The sequence below is a fragment of the Phasianus colchicus genome, chromosome 15 (assembly GCF_987193195.1).
Source record: "Phasianus colchicus chromosome 15, bPhaCol1.hap1.1, whole genome shotgun sequence".
Taxonomy (NCBI): domain Eukaryota; kingdom Metazoa; phylum Chordata; class Aves; order Galliformes; family Phasianidae; genus Phasianus; species Phasianus colchicus.
The window spans coordinates 11,946,119-11,964,117 of record NC_143450.1 but is presented as its reverse complement, the minus strand read 5'-3'; the positions used below and the strand labels follow the sequence as shown (position 1 = coordinate 11,964,117).

The 17,999-nt window shown below is 42.5% G+C and overlaps 1 protein-coding gene across 4 annotated transcripts; it reads right to left on the bottom strand.

Annotated features, from left to right (window-relative positions):
- Positions 1 to 1,338: 1,338 nt before the first annotated feature.
- On the bottom strand, positions 1,339 to 17,722 carry LOC116232110 (uncharacterized). Of its 4 annotated transcripts, XM_031598215.2 has the most exons (12): positions 17,104 to 17,722; positions 13,008 to 13,352; positions 12,362 to 12,709; positions 11,638 to 11,697; positions 10,575 to 10,922; positions 9,182 to 9,487; positions 8,540 to 8,629; positions 7,048 to 7,107; positions 5,547 to 5,599; positions 4,854 to 4,938; positions 4,369 to 4,399; positions 1,787 to 3,222 (listed from the first exon to the last, which is right to left on the bottom strand). In XM_031598215.2, exons 1-12 carry the CDS (start codon positions 17,249 to 17,251, stop codon positions 3,150 to 3,152), a joined length of 1,947 nt encoding a protein of 648 aa, XP_031454075.2. In that variant the 5' UTR covers positions 17,252 to 17,722; the 3' UTR covers positions 1,787 to 3,149. The 4 variants fall into 4 exon arrangements, with proteins under 4 accessions (XP_090007131.1, XP_031454075.2, XP_090007129.1 ...); XM_090151003.1 differs by lacking the exon at positions 4,369 to 4,399; XM_090151004.1 differs by lacking the exons at positions 4,369 to 4,399; positions 12,362 to 12,709 and having other exon boundaries at positions 1,788 to 3,222; positions 17,104 to 17,719.
- Positions 17,723 to 17,999: the final 277 nt, after the last annotated feature.

Sequence of the window (17,999 nt, the reverse complement as noted above, 5' to 3'; positions counted from 1 at the left end):
GGATAATTCATCTTTCTCCCTTTTTCCTACATGTTTAAAGAGTAGAAATACAAAATAAATAAAACACCTTTTCTTGATTCAAAAAAAGTTGTGAGCATTTTTTTGAAATTGCAGCAGAACATGCAGCTTCTTCTAAGAAAGAAGAAAATAACGCTTCCCTTTGGGTAAGGAGGGGATTTTCCTTCCCCTTAGAGAAGGATCAGCATCTCAAACACTAAAGCTGATACCAGAATCACTTGAGGTAGAAAGGACATTTAAAGGCCATCTGCTCCAACTCCCCTGCAATGAACTGGGACACCCACAGCTCCACCAGGTGCTCAAAGCCCCTCCAGCCTGACCTCGGCTGTCTGCAGGAATGAGGCACCATCTCTCTGGCAACCTGTGCCATTTTGCCTCACTGCCTTTACTGTCAAAAACTTTTCCTTATAACCAATCTAAATCTCCCCTTGTTTCAACGATTTGAAACTACTTCCCTCTGTCCTATCCCAACAGACTGCTAAGGAGTCTTTCCCAATATCTTCCTCCCCAGTCTTTCCAGTGCTTTTTGCCCGCTCCAGGTTGCATCTCTCCTGCACCCTCAGCTTCAAACCAGTGAGAACTCTTAAGCTGACGTTGCCAAAGGGCAGGAAATGATCCTTCCCACCAAAGTATTCCCTGCAGGAGCCCCCTCACCCCCTTAATCTCAGTACATCACCTCCACAGCCCCTTTGCATCACTTCAGCTGTTTCTCTGCAGCTCAACTTTGCCATCTGCTGTCATGTTTCCAGCAGCACGTCCCAAATCCTCTCTATCAGACTAAAATTTTCCACTTTTTCGTGCATTCATCTCACATGGCACAGTTATCTCTGTTCTTTCCCCAAGTCCCATGATGCTATTTATTCTTATTTCTAATTTCCTATGTACTCAACTGCATTCTTCTCTTCTGCTTGCTCCTTCTTAAGCTCCAATTAGATTCCACCTTTGGAACTCAGAGATTTATTTATATTAACCTTAAAAAATGCCTAGAAAAGCACATCAGCCTTACTGAGAAACGAACTCTGAGACATAATGGAATATTCTGCTGAGATGGAGAGGGACCATCAGAGCAGTCAGCTCCAGTAAAGTCTATTAAGAGAGGTCTCATTAATCTCAGAACAGTACTTAATTCTTTCCTTGGGATTCTCTTTAGAGGATTTGTACTTGTAACTCAGTGTCTGCCTCTGTTTCTCAGTGTTTCTTCCAGTTGTTATTTTTTTTTTTCCACTAGTCAATCTCATGTCCCAAAATATTCGGACCACCCCTTTTTAACTGCTTTTCCATACCTGCTCCACACTAATTGAGTAGTTCAGTCATGATCACTTCACATCAGATCCACTTCACACAATTTAATTCAGCATTTTGATGAAGGAGGGAGGCTGGCATTGGCAAGCACAGCAAGCACCACAAGTACCCTACAAAACAACAGCACAAGCCCTGCAGCAGCTGCAAGGCTGCTTTTCTCCAAGTTTTCCCAGCCCCAAGCACCAGTCACTGAAGGGCCTTACAACTTATACTCCAGATCTTGTTTCAGGATGCTCACAAAAGAGTTTTCTTGGCTTCAGTGCTTTATGTTTGGAGGATCAAACTCACTTTGTTGGCTCATATTTCTTCTGCCCTTCCGCATCTCCCCAAATCTTCCAGACCAGCAGCCAACATACTGAAACCATCCCCAGCAAGAGCCAACCCTGCTCTGGAGAAGTCTTTAGCGCAGAGCTAATTAATACCTGCAAATGGATTGGCCCAGTCGTGCTAATTGGAAGAAAAAAATAAAGTGAGCTGTTTTGGTTGCGTTCTTTTAAAGGAAAGCATCAAAACTGCATGGTCCAGCAACACAGGGCCAGTATACTCAGCAGGGTCTTGAACCCAGGCAAGACTGAGCAGGAGCCCACAGAGGAACCTCCACAGAACTCATGCAGCCACATGTGGGCTGGGAAGATATGCTGTGGAGATAAAATTCTCACCGCAGCCTCAAGCGTGACTGGAGGGGAAGTCCAGGCCTGCCACATTTTGCTCAAATGATGCTTCCATCACATGCTCTCAGCTCAAGGGGTCCTTTTCTGGAGTTGCTGTAGCAGGGATTGAGAACTGCAGGCAATGGAGGTAATGGGTTTGAACTGTTTTGCGTGCTGATCCCACAGAGCTGCTGAGGACTTCAGTGACACAGATGAATGATGTATCCCACAGATGACCCCTCCTCCAAGCAAGCCCCCATAGCCCCACTGCACTGACCCTGCCAGGCAAGACCATCAACACAAGCTGTATTTTAGAGCCTAAATCTCAACCCAGCTGTAACACCATTTTGCAGCTTGTCATGATGAGGACAAAAAGGCAAATGTATACAAATGAGTGGAGATCCCCCATGCACACTGCTGGAGGAGGCAGGGATTTACTAATGAGTGGTGGGGGGATGTTATGGAGCCGGACTTCTGGGTCATTTTCCATCTCTGGAAATGCTGCAGCACTTCTTTGGAGAGCTGAGATAGCACAGCAGTCATTTCAGCACCTGGGGAATAACTAACTCCTGCTTAAATGCTCTAGGATGTGGCATAGAAAATGCAATTTCTAGTGGTAAATTGCAAAGTTTATTAGTGTAGTCTCCAAGGGTCACTCGAACATGCTGAATCAAGGGCAGCACTGTAACCCCTGAAGTGATCTACATCTTTATTTATTCTTAAGGCATTCCTGTGGCTTAATTTTTCTCTTGATTATATAAAAGCAATAAGAAACTTTGTATTTGCTGGTTTATATATTTCTTTGCACTTCAAAGTTAAGCAGCATTCACTGATATTTCTTCTGTTCCTCACAGTCTGAGTTGTATTTAAGGAAAAGCATTAGGAAAACTCAGAGAAAAACATTTAATTTGGTATTAACAAGAACACAGATCCCAGAAATGCTACTGAATAATGCATACTCTAAAAGAAGCTTCTTTATACAGTGCGCTTTAAAGGTGAGATGGCAAAATTTGCACAAAGATTTTAAATTTTCATAGTTGAAGCTTTGGCCTTTGGTTTACACCCACTGATATTTTAAGGGCTCACAAATGTCTCTCGATGCAGCTTGAAACAGGTCCTTTCTATTTGCAGTGCAGCTGTGCTTTATTCCAGGCCATCCACTGAAGATGCAGGAGCTCTTCACAGAACAAAAAGGTTGTTTTCTCCTTCAGAGCCACTGAAAACTTTTTCAAGGTCTTCAGCTGGTCTAAGGCTGTAGTGATAAGCACAGATCAGTATGTACAGGGCAAAAACACTTTGAAGCTTCAGAGCACCCTTTCTTATTTGCAACACTGGCACATTCCCCTTGAAACAGAGACCAGAAGTTACTGAGTCCATTGATTTCAATGGCAACAGGTCTACTTATTTACACTACCTTACTTACCTTGCATGCATCATTCTAACAATTAGGAAAGGCCTGCTCAGATCTTATAGTGACAGCTGGCAGATAAACACTATGGGGTTCAGAAAGGAGGCCTTCCTTGGCCCCCAGCCCTCATCTCTTAGGCATAGAATGCAGTGAGAGACCATCTACTATTTTAAAAGTATTGGTACTGGCAAAGGGTGATGCTCCAATGGACAACCCTGTCTTTGGTTAGAGAAAGTCCTGTGTTCAAGACAAGCCAGAAAACATGAGCTTATTAGGAACACCTGCACTGGGTGATTCATCATACTTAACTATTCCACATCTGTTTCAAAATGATCACCTCGGTGGTCACCTGCTATACTTGTGTGTGACACAAGGAGGATGTGACGGGGTGCAGTGACCCCATGAGGGCTGCAAGATTTACCCGCTGGTGGAAGGTTTGGTTTGCCATGCTGCCCCACTGTGCCCCTCCTGGGCCCCATTTTTTTTTTTTTTTTTGTCTATAGGAATGGATTGCTACTTCATGGAGACTGTAAATCTCTGATCCCCTTCTGAGCCAAGATGAGCAAATGAGAAAAAAACTGTCTTTTTCTCTCACTGCTCACATCTTCCTTACTTTAAACCAGCCTCACCAGGCTCATGCACTACGATTTACCCTGTCTGTGGCAGGGATGATCGTTAAGGCTCCTCCCTATACCATTCTATGATTCCATTTGGTCAAAGAATAATGCAGGCAAGGAATTTTCTTAAGGTGGGGTCATTGTGTCCCAGTGTTGGCTGCTAACCTTCCCCAGTGCTCTGGGTATCTGTACAGTACTATATATGAGAAGTTTCCAGGAACCACTGTTTGATTTTCAGGGGTGAAGTTGTCTGATAACTTACATTATCAGCTTCACAAACCAGTACTGTACCTGTTACAATTAGTGGCAAATAACTTCTGTTTCTAAGAAAAATATGTTAGAACTTTTAATAGAAAATTATAACATTGATTACCTTTTCATAATAAATTTCCTTGTGTGTCTTCCTAGAAGCAAAATAATATTGTCACAATGACAAAAAAGAAATCTACAATTCTATCAAATCAGTCAAATGAGTTCAGAAGCAAAGACAGCAAGCTGCAACATTTCTGTGAGCTAAGCAGGAAAGAAAGGATCTCATTCTAAGCTACATCAGAGTTCACCAGGAGCAATCCCAGGGAACTATAGGACCACATTACTAAGAACAAGAGCCCTCAGTGAGAATCAGAACCTGACAAGTTGATGGATTCTTTGCTCAGGTTTCCTCCTGCTGCATCCCTACCTCATCCCCATGGTGACACAGTCCTGGACTATGGACAACAGCTCCATAAAATGAACTGAGTGCTGTTATACAGTCCATGGCAGATCTACCAGAGGATTCATCAGAGATACAGAAGGATATCTGCATTAGACCACCATTGGAAACATTAAAAAAAAAATAAGTGCTTAAGTGGTACTTACGCTTCCAAAGCAACGATAAGAGTATCAACATTAAAATAATGGATATCCCTATGAGAGATACGGTGAGAATGGTGGAGATGGGAAACTGGAAAAGAGAAGAGAAAAATTGAAAAGTCTTTGAAAGCATTTCTGCGTCAGAGCTATCCATGCAGAAGTGAGCTCCAGGCTAAAAGCTCTGAAATATCTGCATGAGGCTGAGTTTGCAACACTCTGCTCAGCTTGCCAGAAGAAGACACGTCAGGATGATCACGATAAACAGCATGAATTGCCTGTTAAATATTTAATAAACCTTTCTCTGAAGCGTTTGAGCCTAAATCCATCCCACTAAACATGAACTCCTCAATAAGTCTATAGGAGCTTAGTCACCCTCATCTTTCTCTTAATTAGAGACAGGGAAATGTAACAACCTCCCCAAGGGGCCTCTTGCCTGCTCACACCCAGAGGACAGCACCTCATGCAGAGGTGTTGGAGGAATGAGGAATTTTTGGAAGTGCCCGAACCAGATGGGATTGCTGCAGGTTTTAACACAACCCACAGGATCAGCAGAAGGTGAATAGGTGGGTCCTGAGCTTCTGCACAAAAGTCCAGGCTACTGTTTTGCAAAGATTGTACATTTGGCATCAGTGCATTGAAAAATCACCAGTTCATCCTGCTGGCCTGGCTTCTCGTTAGTCAAACACTTGTAAAACTTACAGAAAGTTTCATCCCAGTTTTCTCTGTATTGCTGGCTGAACTCAGTGTAGTCCCTGAAAACAGAAGAGAAGTAAATTATTCCTGGCACCCAGTCATCTGAGGGTGGGAGGGCTACTGTGCAAAGTCTGGCCCCGAGTAGGAGAAATGTAGTGCCTCACAACCAGCAGTTTACAATCTCTTTCAGCCACAAACTGTATACAGGCAACCATCAGGAAGCGTCAGCCTTCATCAAGGAAATAAGAGGCTTCCATGGTGCAGCCCATGAAGCAAGATAGAAGAAATTTGTCTCTCGCAAGAGAATTTTTACTTCCATCAGCATGACAAAATGTAGCAGAGAGCACAGGTAGTTAGCAAGGCACAAGTTTAACTGGAGGAGCTGCCTCTGTTTATTTGTGGTCAGAGCTATGTGTGGTTGCTTTAGCTGGAAACCACAGGAAATACCTTTACATTAAGATAACTTATCACAGATCTAAGGTAGCTCTATCAAGATGATGCTTTGGTGTGTTTTCTTTCTTTCTTTCTCTTTTTATTTAATCTTAGCTTATTAAAAATAATTCAGTTGTTCTGGTTTTCTTTGGGCTTTCTTTTGGGCCTATAGGAATGAACTTAATGAATGCTCAAGAAATCTTGCAGCAAACTTATAGGATGCTGTCCTCTGATCCTACTATCTTGATTTTGGTTGGCGAATTTAAAGCCACTGAAAAATTAACCTGGACATGGCCTGTGCTCATCATGATCTCATGCTATGAAATACTGAAGTATTTAAGAATTTGAAGCTCTTGATCCCTCACAGGAGGCACCAATGCTGAGCAGCATCCCAAAGACAAAAGAGTGACTCAGCTAAGCAGACTGAAGTAGCAGCTCATCTCAGGACAGGAGAGGTTCTGTGCTTTGGGTCATACCCTCACGTATAGAAAGATTCTGATGAGGAGTGCTTCCAAGGGTCTGACAAGGGAACACCCATGGAGCCTCTGTATTGGCAAAATGCACTGGGGACCAAATGAGTCACTTGACAGGGCATGTACATGTAACACACTTATGGTGTCCCAAACCACAGCTGAAGGAAAGATTGCATGCATGAGGCTTGCCGAATGTCACCTGGCAGCAGGGCTGATCAGGCAGCAGGCAGTCACAAGTAAACCCACTAGAACAAATTTGCATGTTTTTTTTTTTTTCTTTTCCTCCATCAGATAACTCTCTTGGTGAAACTCCCCCAGATATCTCAGTTCAGATCAGTTTACCTATGACAGCTGAGCTGTTTTGTTTCCATCTACCAAAGCATGTGCTTGAACGTTATCAAAGACATGGACAGGACACAGGTAGCTCACATGCATGCAATTTTAGCAACAGAAATTTGCATTAGAGTAGAAAGTAGATTCTGGTGAGTAACAAAAAGTGCATATCTCACTCTGGCACACATGTCCCATAGGTCAAAATTAGACTTTCAGGCAGTGAACCACAGCCCGCTTGGTGGAGCAACTATTGGTGCCTCCTCCCGTACCTGAAGGACCGAGGGTTGACTTTGGTGTCTGAAATGTGGTTGGCTCTGGCAGGGCTGTCGCTGGGGAAATCAGGCAAAGACAGAAGAGAAACTAAATGAGAGCCTGCTCAGCAGGAACCAAACACCCAGCTAACCCAATCTGTCTGGCAAACACTTGTGAGAAATTAACTAACAAAAACAGACGAGGTTCTGTCTGGACTTTGCTTATAGCACAGCTTCACCAAACACAAACTGGGCACCATTCACTTTGTTTTCAATTCTCAAGTAGATTCTCAATACCTCTGAAACATTACAGTAAAATGATACTCATGCAAGAACATGTTTTTGTTGGTTTTTGTAGTTGTTTTTTTTAATTAAGATACCGTGTTTAACTATGCTGCAGCATTTTCAGACACATGGCAGTTTTGTTGTTGGAAGTAGCATGACAAGTTTTTGCAGGGGTGGGAGCTTGCATGATTCACATAGCACGGTACACTGCCTGCTGTTACTCATTTAGTGACGGCTCTTTCTAGCCCACGGTTTCCTCCTGAATCCCAGGGGTAAGCCTCTTTCCAAGACTCCCTATTTACAACAACAGAACACGGGCATTATCCAGAATTATATAAAAAAGATGAGAAGCAGAATAGTGCTGAGAAATGCTCACATACGCTCAAGAGATCAGTTAAGCCTTTTTCATGAGCCTCCACGGGCATTCAGGAATGGTTTCCTAAACTGTTTATGCTGCAAGTCTCTAGACCTATCAAAAGGAAATCTGCAAAAACCTAAATACTGTGTTCCCAAGTAAGCAGTGGCCTCTCCTAACAGCCAGATATGACACCATCCTTGAATTTTAGTTTTCCATTTTTAAAGTCATCATTTCCAGGTGTCTGATGGACAGGTTTTGACACCTGAACCTGGTCTGGTCTTCATTTGTACTTGACTGGGAGCCACGAAGTGCAAACTTCATGAGAGCTTGTTCATTTCTCAGGTCTGTCATGATTTTGTACCCCATTTCCTTTTCTCTTGAAGGACTGACTGATGGTTGTGGTAATTGCCTGCTGCTTTCCATCATCACCAGGAACACACAATGGGCACTGGAGAGCTGAGCCTGCAGCCACATCTGGCCAAATCTGTTCAATGATGACATTCAGGAAGTGTTTGAAACAGAAAGCTCAGTGGTTTCACAATAATGACAGATTAGATATCTGACAATTCAGCTTGGGTGGTGACAAAGAGAAGTTTTTACTTCAGACCCAAGATACCCAACAGCGGCAAGTGACTCAAAACCTGCTTCCTTTGGAGGCCTTGAAAACATGCTGTTTCCATCCGTTGTTTCATCCTGATTTCAGACAACTACTCTGTGGACCCCAAACCCTTCTGACTGACACACGCAACAAGTAGCTAACAGTAAATGTTTGGTACACTCTTAAGAATAGTCAATACTTCTGTTTTTGGCAACTTCATCATTTCTCTCAACATGCAACATCTGACCTTCCAGTTTTATTGCGCTCACCTACAGTTGGCACATCATCTGTCAAGAGAAAAGTGTTGGCCTCTTCAGTTCTGTCTGCAGTCGAAAGTATACTTGGGAATTCAGTAGTCACTGAAACAAAATAAAAGTCACTGCTCATAAAGATCACTGCTTTGGGGGTTATTCATGTGGTGTCTAGAATTGCTCATGCAATTCTGCATCTGCTAAGAGGCGAAGCTGAATCGCCATTCTCATATCTGCAGCTAATCTGAGTAAGAGACCTTTTCAGTGGAGCATTTCAACTGTCTTTCCCAAATCAAGAAATACAGTAGTGCAGGCATGAGTGAGTCTCCCAACCCTGGTGTAAATTTTGCATTTATTTCTGTTGTACTCGATGGGGTTTATATCACCTAATTTCTCCAGCCTGCTAAAACTGCTCTAAAAGAAAAAGCAATTCCCTGTTTTCTCGACCGTTCTCCATGGTTTGGCATCAGTCACAACATGTGACCTTCATTTCCTTGAACATAGTATCTACAGGCATACCCATAAACATCTCAGAGAAACCTTTCAAGCTACAATTAATCATTTGTCTTTGGAAAGTTGCTATGATGCCTGAGTCAGCTTAACATAAAAAATCTCTGTTACACGGACAAAAGAAAGCATTTTCATTGGTTATTTTTGTACCTTCGGGAGGGGAGAGAGGCTGTGTTGAACAGAACACACTTTCACCTTCAGTCCACGCATCACTTGTTTGGAAATTGGTTGAAAAACGTGGGAGGGCACTGGTAGTCACCACTTTTTCCAGAAAGTTATCGCTTGTTGTCTCATCAAAAGCTGGGGGAGACCAGGTGGTTGTAGGTGCTGTGGAGGGAACAGCAGCCCATGTGGTTGCTTGAAGATCAGGAGTTTCTTGGGGAGCAAAAGTTGTTGTTCCGAAATGGCTGGGGGAAGTGGGAGCTTTTCCCATGGTTGTTGTCATCACTGGAGGTGCTGTGTGGAAAAATTAACCAAAAGAAAAGGTGGATCTCAGCATTCACCCTGAGGAAAGCCAATTAACCAAATTAATTAAAATGATCCATTTACTAAAACATTGTGATTGAAGGTGAGAGAATTTTTTTTTAAATTGTTGTCTAATCAGCAGAAGACAAGCCTCAGGTGAGCAATTCCCAGTGTTCCAGGTTGTTGGGTTTTTTTTTTGCAGGTTCCCTCCCTGGCCCTCTCACAGAATGGAAGGACTGGAACCTTGCATTGCAAATCTACTAAATGTGCAGAATATTATTTCTCCCCAATGTCCCCCTAAAAGTAAAGACACTGAGTCCCTCAGTCATTTAAGATAAAAAAGTTTGATTTTCAGCCATAAGTTTCTCATTAATTCTTTCAACCAGTCCTTTTTTTTTAGGAACTGCTGCCTTCAGACTAGGAGATAGCAATGGGATTGCAGCATTTTTGCCCCACTCTCCCAATACATTGCTTAAAACTGGCATATCTAGAGTTCTGTGTACATCAGCATCAGTCGCACCACAGAACCTCCTGCAAAGACAGAAAAATAATTGCTCTTTCTGCAGTAGGGCTGGCGGCTACCATCTTTTCCCTGTGCTTTGCAATGCTTTTCAGTGTCTTCTTGGCTTTGCAGTATCCCTACGTTAACATGCAGCTTGGTCAAATAAGGGAAAAATCATTTGAAAACCTAAGACAAATTTTCTGTACATGAGTAAAATTAGTAAAATCAAACCAATCTTTAGCATTAGATGAATGCCAAATGAAAAATTGGATTTAATTCCAATTCCAAAGGTACTTTTGATGATTCCAACTTCATTTAAATCCACAAATATAGTTGTGAAATGAAAAATTAAACATTTCATTTGAAAGGAAAGATAATTCAAGTAATGATTTTCTCATCAGAGGTGCTCAATGACTTTGATTCAAGTGGGCAACTGGTTTCAGCCCTTCACTGAAAACTACTTACGTCGATAAAAACACCTTCCATCAAAACCAAGCAGCCAAACAGACACAATTGGGTTTTCACCTCTCCTGCAGTGTTGGATTTCTCCCAGGTGTATAAAACCCCAAAACTCACCTCTGAGCACCACCAGCTGAATGTTCTTCTTGATGTCATTGAACCAGCCCGGGATCTCCACGCGGCAGCAGTATGTGCCCGCATCTTCTGCCTTCAGCTCCTGAATTGTCAGAGACACATCTCCATAGGAAACGTAGCCCTGCAGGTTGTACCGCTGTGATGTTCTGAACGTCACCCTACTCCCAGTGGTGTGCAAAAGTTTGTTATTACACTTGGAGTTTGGGCATGGGCCTCTGCCCCAGCACATATCAGAGATGTCCCTCTCTCGTGCCACCCAGTAGGAGCAAGGCAATGTGACAGGTTGTCCTATCACTCCTTGAACAACAGTTTCTGATGCCGTATTCATTGCTGAGGAAGAAGAAAGAAAGAAAAGTGAGGAATTTTGACAGCCTCAGCTTCAGGTCTCTGCCTGTGCAACACAACATGGCAGGAAAGGAAGCAGCACAGCCTGCAGAGCTCAATGCTGTGACCCAAGGACTTCCTTGCAGCCTATGGCAGCTGAGGGCCCAGGGCAGGGTGGGCAACAGCCAGGAGTTCACGGATGTTGGCTCCTTGCTGCTGCTGGAAGGCTCCATGCTGGAGCCCCAGCCAACTGCTGTGGGCTGCACACAGGGCATATCATCCATAGAGCTGTTTAGATTCTGCATTGACTTTTAAGGGCCACACACTTGGGTTATGTGACTAAGTGTGTCCTAATGTGTGATGACAGAAGCTGAGGTCTGTTGCGGATGGCCTGGCCTAAGCACAGATAAAAACTGTGCAAATGGAATTTGGGAATTCAGCTCCCATCCCATGTCCTCTCTCAAGAGACGTCTTTTCATTTTGCCCTCATCTTTTTTTCCCAACACCCATTCCTCCCTCATTTTTTTCAATTTCTCTCCCCACTACTCCTCCCAAAAATAAAAAGGAAGGAAGAGCAGTTTAGCAGGAATACCCCCAAATATACAAGTACACAAAGTGCATATCTCACTCTGGCACACATGTCCCATAGGTCAAAATTAGACTTTCAGGCAGTGAACCACAGCCCGCTTGGTGGAGCAACTATTGGTGCCTCCTCCCGTACCTGAAGGACCGAGGGTTGACTTTGGTGTCTGAAATGTGGTTGGCTCTGGCAGGGCTGTCGCTGGGGAAATCAGGCAAAGACAGAAGAGAAACTAAATGAGAGCCTGCTCAGCAGGAACCAAACACCCAGCTAACCCAATCTGTCTGGCAAACACTTGTGAGAAATTAACTAACAAAAACAGACGAGGTTCTTTCTGGACATAGCTAACAATGCACCTCCACCAAATGAAAATAGGGCACCATCCACCCTTTCTGTCAGCTTATTTCTTCAGCCTGTGAACATTCCTCTGAAAGCAGGCTCAGTCACCTATTCTCCTTGTCATTCTCTCTGTTTGGCACCAGCCACAACATCTGACTTGCACGTCCATTTTAATAAGGGCAGTGAGGCAGTGGCACAGGTTACCCTGTGAGAGAGGTGGTGGTTCCCCATCCCTGCAGACAGCCAAGGTCAGGCTGGAGGGGCTCTGAGCACTGATGGAGCTGTGGGTGTCCCTGGTCAGTGCAGGGGATACAGACCAGATGGTCCTTAAGGATCCCTTCCAACTCTTATTATTCTATGATTCTAAAACATACTACCTATATGCACACTCAAATGTTTCAGATAAACCTTTCAAGCTATAGTTAATTATCTGTTCCTGAGAATCTTTATGATTCCTGATTTGGGCTAACATGGACTATCTCTGTTACACAGACAAGTAAAGCATTGGTGCTGGTTACTTTGGTACCTTCAGGAAGAAGGATTAACTCTGTCGAGTAGGAGATGCCATCACTTTCAGTCCTCACATCAACTGCTTGAAAACTGGCTGAAAAATCTGTGAGAGCACTGGTTGACCCCATTTTTTCTAGAGAAATGCCACTTGCTGTCTGATCAAATATTTGAGGGAAAAAAACAGTTGTTACTCTCGGAGACTCAGTGGTTGCAGAAGCTGCTGGGGGAACAGTGGTTGCCAGGAAGACAGCAGTCTGCACTGTTCCTTGAAGATCAGAGGTTGTTTGAGGTGCAAAAGTTGTTTTTCTGGGATGTTTTGTGGATTTTGAACCATTTTTCTTAGGCTTTTTCTTCACAGAGGTTGCTGTATAGAAAGATTGTAACCAAGAGATAAGCTGAATCAGAGCATTCTTTGAGGAAAGCCAAATGATAATTTACCAAAAATTTTCTATCTACTTTAATACTGTGACTTAAGTAAGGAGAGTTACTGTTTAAATTTACTGCCTAATTAGCCAAAACCAAGCCTCAGGAAGAGAAAAGCCCAGATTTGTGGGTTTGATTTCTTTCTAGGCTGCAAGCAGTTATTCCTTCACACACTCACAGAAACAGAAGAACCAGGATCTTGAATGGCTCAAAAGTCCGGAGAAGACCCCAAAACTCACCTCTGAGCACCACCAGCTGAATGTTCTTCTTGATGTCATTGAACCAGCCCGGGATCTCCACGCGGCAGCAGTATGTGCCCGCATCTTCTGCCTTCAGCTCCTGAATTGTCAGAGACACATCTCCATAGGAAACGTAGCCCTGCAGGTTGTACCGCTGTGATGTTCTGAACGTCACCCTGCTCCCAGTGGTGTGCAAAAGTTTGTTATTACACTTGGAGTTTGGGCACGGGCCTCTGCCCCAGCACATATCAGAGATGTCCTTCTCTCGTGCCACCCGGTAGGAGCAAGGCAATGTGACAGGTTGTCCTATCACTCCTCGAACAACAGTTTCTGATGTGGTGTGCACTGTCAAGAAGAAAAAAATGAGAGTAAACGTGTGCATGGTGACAAAAGCTCAAAACTGTTGCTGATGACCCAAACACAAACTACATGTGTGCAAATGGAATTTGGGAATTAGGCTCCCATCCCACTGCCTGTTCTCAGAGATTCTTTGAAAGTTGTTCAGAAACCTGGTTGAAAACTCAACTGGTGTTCTCAGTTCACCATCACCTCCTTTGAACAAAAAATTCTGCCACGGTTGCCTTTCCGTGACAGACTCAATAGTAGGGGCCAAATTACCTACTCTTGCGTGAAATTAGGTCCTAATTAATTTGGCAGAGTGGTGGGATCTGCCTATGGGAATCAATTCTTATTAATCTCTTTCAGTCCCTCAGCAAGCCCTACCAACTCTCAGTTACCTGCAGACCTATGTTCACAGGAACTTTAACAGCTGTTGTTAAACCAGTGTTAAAAACAACAGATGCAGATTTTAATTGTGTTTTTACTCCTGATGACCAGCTCTTCTTTGGGTTTACAGCCAGTATCCACCTTAGCATCTGGTTTGAGTCTTTGTCATTATTCCCTCTTAACTTTCCATGCAATTCCCAAATTGCCCTGAAAGGGATTTCTTCCTCATAAAAGACACTACACAAAAATAAAAGTTTACATATGGTGATAAATCTCCTCTGGTTTAAATTCATTCTGTCTTTGTTGGTCCTCCTGTCTTGCTGACTTTTCCACATGTTATCATTTACATACAGTAGAGAAAGAACCGAGGGATGTGGGGAGCATCCAGATCTGGTCCTCTGCTGCAGCAAGAGGATCACCCCACAGATCTGATACCTTATGGTCTGCTTCCTTACCCCAAAGAGGACTTGCAGCAGTTCATGCTGTTATCACCAGCTCTGACACTGGTTTGCCAAACATTTCTATTCTGCCAGCTGTTTAAATGTCTTTTCTTTTTGGCGTGACTCCCAGATAGCAAACAGAGATGCCGCCAATTGTGTCCATGTCTCTCTTGTTTTTTCTTTAATGGACTATTCCCCAGGTGAGGCTTTAGTCTGTGGCAGGCTGCCTCATGACTTGTTATTGGGATGACATTTCAGCTTCATTATCGCTTATCCCATTGGCAAGATAACTGGTTCAGGTTTCCACTGCTCCAAATGCTAAAAGAGTAGGAGCAGACAAAACAACATGCAGTATGGCATGAAGGGCAGAAGTTTTAGCAGTGAAACAAATGAAGAATTTGGGAAAAAAAGAAAACCAAGAAGAGAGAATTTCTGACTACAGCATAAGGCTTTGCAAAATGGCTGCTTGTTTTACTGCTTGGAAAAAAAGTAAGTTCATTTGTCTTGTTACAGCAAAGCAGAGAAAACAGACTCTTTTGGTGACAAGAGAACAAAATAATTCATCTGATTGACCTCGAAAGCAGAGAAGCATGGGGTTAGTCACTGGAGCAGTTTAACATATATTTTCAAGTCACCCCAACAATGATATATGTAAAACCAAGACCAGCTTTAACTATTCCTGCAGGTGACATCACTGCAGTTTGAGGATGAATGGACCTATCTTCTGCTCTTGTTTCATCCCTGTCTTGCACGATGCAAAAGTAGCTTCATTAAGCAACTCTTTAACAAATGAAATTCTGCCTGCTCTTCTCTTTTTAATAAGCTCAAGTCTCTACTTACTAAAAAAAAAAAAAAAAAAAAAAAAGAAAGAAAGAAAGAAATGAAGAAGAGGGAAGACACAAGGCACCAGAATGTCTCCAGGGCAGTTTCCCACAAGTTCTGGTGCTAGGAAGTTATATTTTTTGCAGTTTCAAGTCCTCTTTTAATTTATGTGACACTTACGTTCCTAACATCTGCCTGCACTGCACGTTAGCAGGGAAAGTTTCAATACCACAACCATCTTTCTTCAAACAGTATGAACCTCTTAGCAAGGACCACGTAATTTCTTTCTCAGCTGCAGACTCTTTCACAGACACATTTTCCAGAAGAAATAGTAAACAGGATTGAATTTAAATACCTTTGAAATTAAGAAAGAATTTCCTGACACTGTTCCATCCTGACACCTTAGGCTTGTTTTTGTCCATGGCAATGACCTGCCTAGCCAACCAGTCTTGACCCAAGTCACTTTGAGCATCAGCTGTGCCTGGGCAGTCCCACTGAAGTCTGTGAGCTTTGTCACTCTGAATCTTTAATCCAAGTGGGAGAGAAATGCACTTCAGATATTTGTTATATATTCCAAGACAGGAAGGTATTCATAATTGTTTAAATCATATATATATACACATGGTTATATACAGTTTCCCTCGGAACAACCCTCAGTGATGGATTAAGCAGTGTAATTGCTGCTGTAATGGTTTTATCTCATGAAGACTGGTCATTGGATGGACAAAAACATGCAAGACAACTGGCTGAAAAAATGTTTTCTCCTTGATCTGTTTCAGGGATGGCTTCTCCCCCCGGCCCCCCCTTTTTTTTTTTTTGCATAAGACAATTGATGCCTTTTCCCTATCAATCTTATTTTTTCTTTCTTCTTAAAGCTTTTGCAGTAATGAGGCTTCAAAGAAAACATCCTATAAACCAGAAAGAAATATTTAATCTGGAGACTGAATGTAGCCTTTCTCAGTGCAGAGCTGGGTGAAGAGAAGACAGTAACAAAACGTCATTCTCGTCCTTCAGTAGCTCTGCATAAAAAAAGTTTTTGAAAACAAGAGCAAATGGATACCAGTCCCTCCAATTTATGCTGAGGATGAACGTATGAAGGAAAGAGACCTCCTATTTCTTCTGCTGAGTCTGGCAGAAGACCAAAAATATTATGGAATTCCCAGGCTACGTCACAGTGCCACTTGCACAGCAGACACCTGAGTGTATTCCACCACCCAGCAAAATCTTTCCACTACTTTTTAAAGCGAATTAAAGACAGTGCAATTGCTGTCATTATTATCTTGGATGTTTCATCCTGGCAGAGGTTGGTCGGTTAATATTTAGTCATCTAAGGCAGCATTTCCTGAAATGTTGGAGTGATTTACAAGCACAACTCTCACTAGGAGCTCATGCCTCACTGGAAGTGGGTGAAGACATGTTTCACGAGCCAATTCATTCAGCTTCATTCATTGAGATTCATTCAATTCATTCAGCAATTTGGAAACTGCATCATTGATGCTTAAATGTGCATGCAGAAATTACTGCTATTTCTTTGAGGATCCAGATTTTAGATGGGCAAACTCTCAACATTTGCATTTAGAAGGAGAGTAATCTCCAGCCGTGCTTTTCTTCATGGTTGCACTAGATGATCTTAGTGGTCTTTTCCAACCTTAATGATTCTATGATTCCCATGACAATGTTCAAAGCAGCAGACAGTCCTCAGAGTTTAGGAAAATATTTTCTTTATCATGTATATATGTTCATTATGCAATCAATATTTCAATTCCCTGGCTTGGGTTGTATCTGCCTTGGGTCATAGTGGAGATGCAGATAGAGAAGCAAAGCTGGCAATACATATTTAGCAGCAGTAAATAGATAATTTGGGGGACAGAGCAAACTAACAAAGCGTATAGATAGAAGCAACTACATACATTTTTAAAATTTAAATAATAACATCTTGAGATGCTAACTCTAACTCTGTAAGTTAACTCTATAAGTTAAAAATATTTTTTGAAGTTCTGTATACAATTATATCCTTTTTCCTTGTGATGCAGGCATACATAAGTAGAACAAGTGCTGCCATTAAAGTTTTTGTTTCCTGAGCAATCCCAAAGCAAGCGAAGACTCACCTATAAAGGTCTGTATCACAATCCAGCGAAACAACACAAAATGGGACATTTTGACTGACGGCGACCCAAGGTCAGTGAGTGGAAGGAGAGAAAACCAGACCTTATAGCTACCATTAAAGATGCTGAGTGAGCCCAACTGAAGTTTCATTTCTCCATTTCCAGATTTTACATACCGCAATTGCTTCTGTTTTCCAGATAGGTACCTTCTTCCCCTCTCCTTTCCAAGACACAGAGCCTGGTATTACCATCACAGTTCAAAATTGTTGTGGTTTTTTTTTTCTCCTTTCTGTGAATTCTTAAGATTGATTACTGTTACGTGGTACTGAGCAGCAAGAAAAAACCCTGTGGTCTTACAGTCTTAAACATTTGGCTTACTCTTCACCTGTGTCTTAAGACTTCCTAATCCCTTCTTTGCCATTGATTCTGCTTTCTGCTCCAAGACCCCTCTATGTCTTTTTTCTGCTTCTTATTTTCCTCATCCTTACTTGTTAGGATATCATCTGCATCAACTACCAGTCCAGCGTTTTCCTTAGACTTCCTCTTGCCACTGACCTACTTTAAAAAGCCTTTTTTATTGACTGACACCACGTTGGTCAGTGTCAGCTGAGGCTGAGCTTTGACTTTTCTTGTTTTCTCATTGCAAATACAAATTGTAGATAGACAAAATTCTGTGCAAATAAATGTAATGCAGTGCAAATGGAGAAAACAATTCTAAGCTCAAATAATAAAATGATGGGCTTTGAACAGACTCTACCTCCTCAGTATGGGATTTAGGCCTTATCAGGCACAGTGCCATGAAAATATTACTTCTATGCTTGGTAATACTGGGGGTGGAGGGGGAAGGCATATTTTAGCAATTATTATTAAATTCCATATTCATTATTAATAGACTATCT

Coding starts and splice junctions, on each gene's coding strand:
- LOC116232110 (XM_090151003.1), bottom strand. CDS start 17,251: ATGAAACTTCAGTTGGGCTCACTCAGCATCTTTAATGGTAGCTATAAG. Junction 11,698..12,361: donor GTTAATCCTTCTTCCTGAAG/GTACCAAAGTAA, acceptor TGATTTCCCCAG/CGACAGCCCTGCCAGAGCCA. Junction 10,923..11,637: donor GTCAACCCTCGGTCCTTCAG/GTACGGGAGGAG, acceptor CTTCTTCCTCAG/CAATGAATACGGCATCAGAA.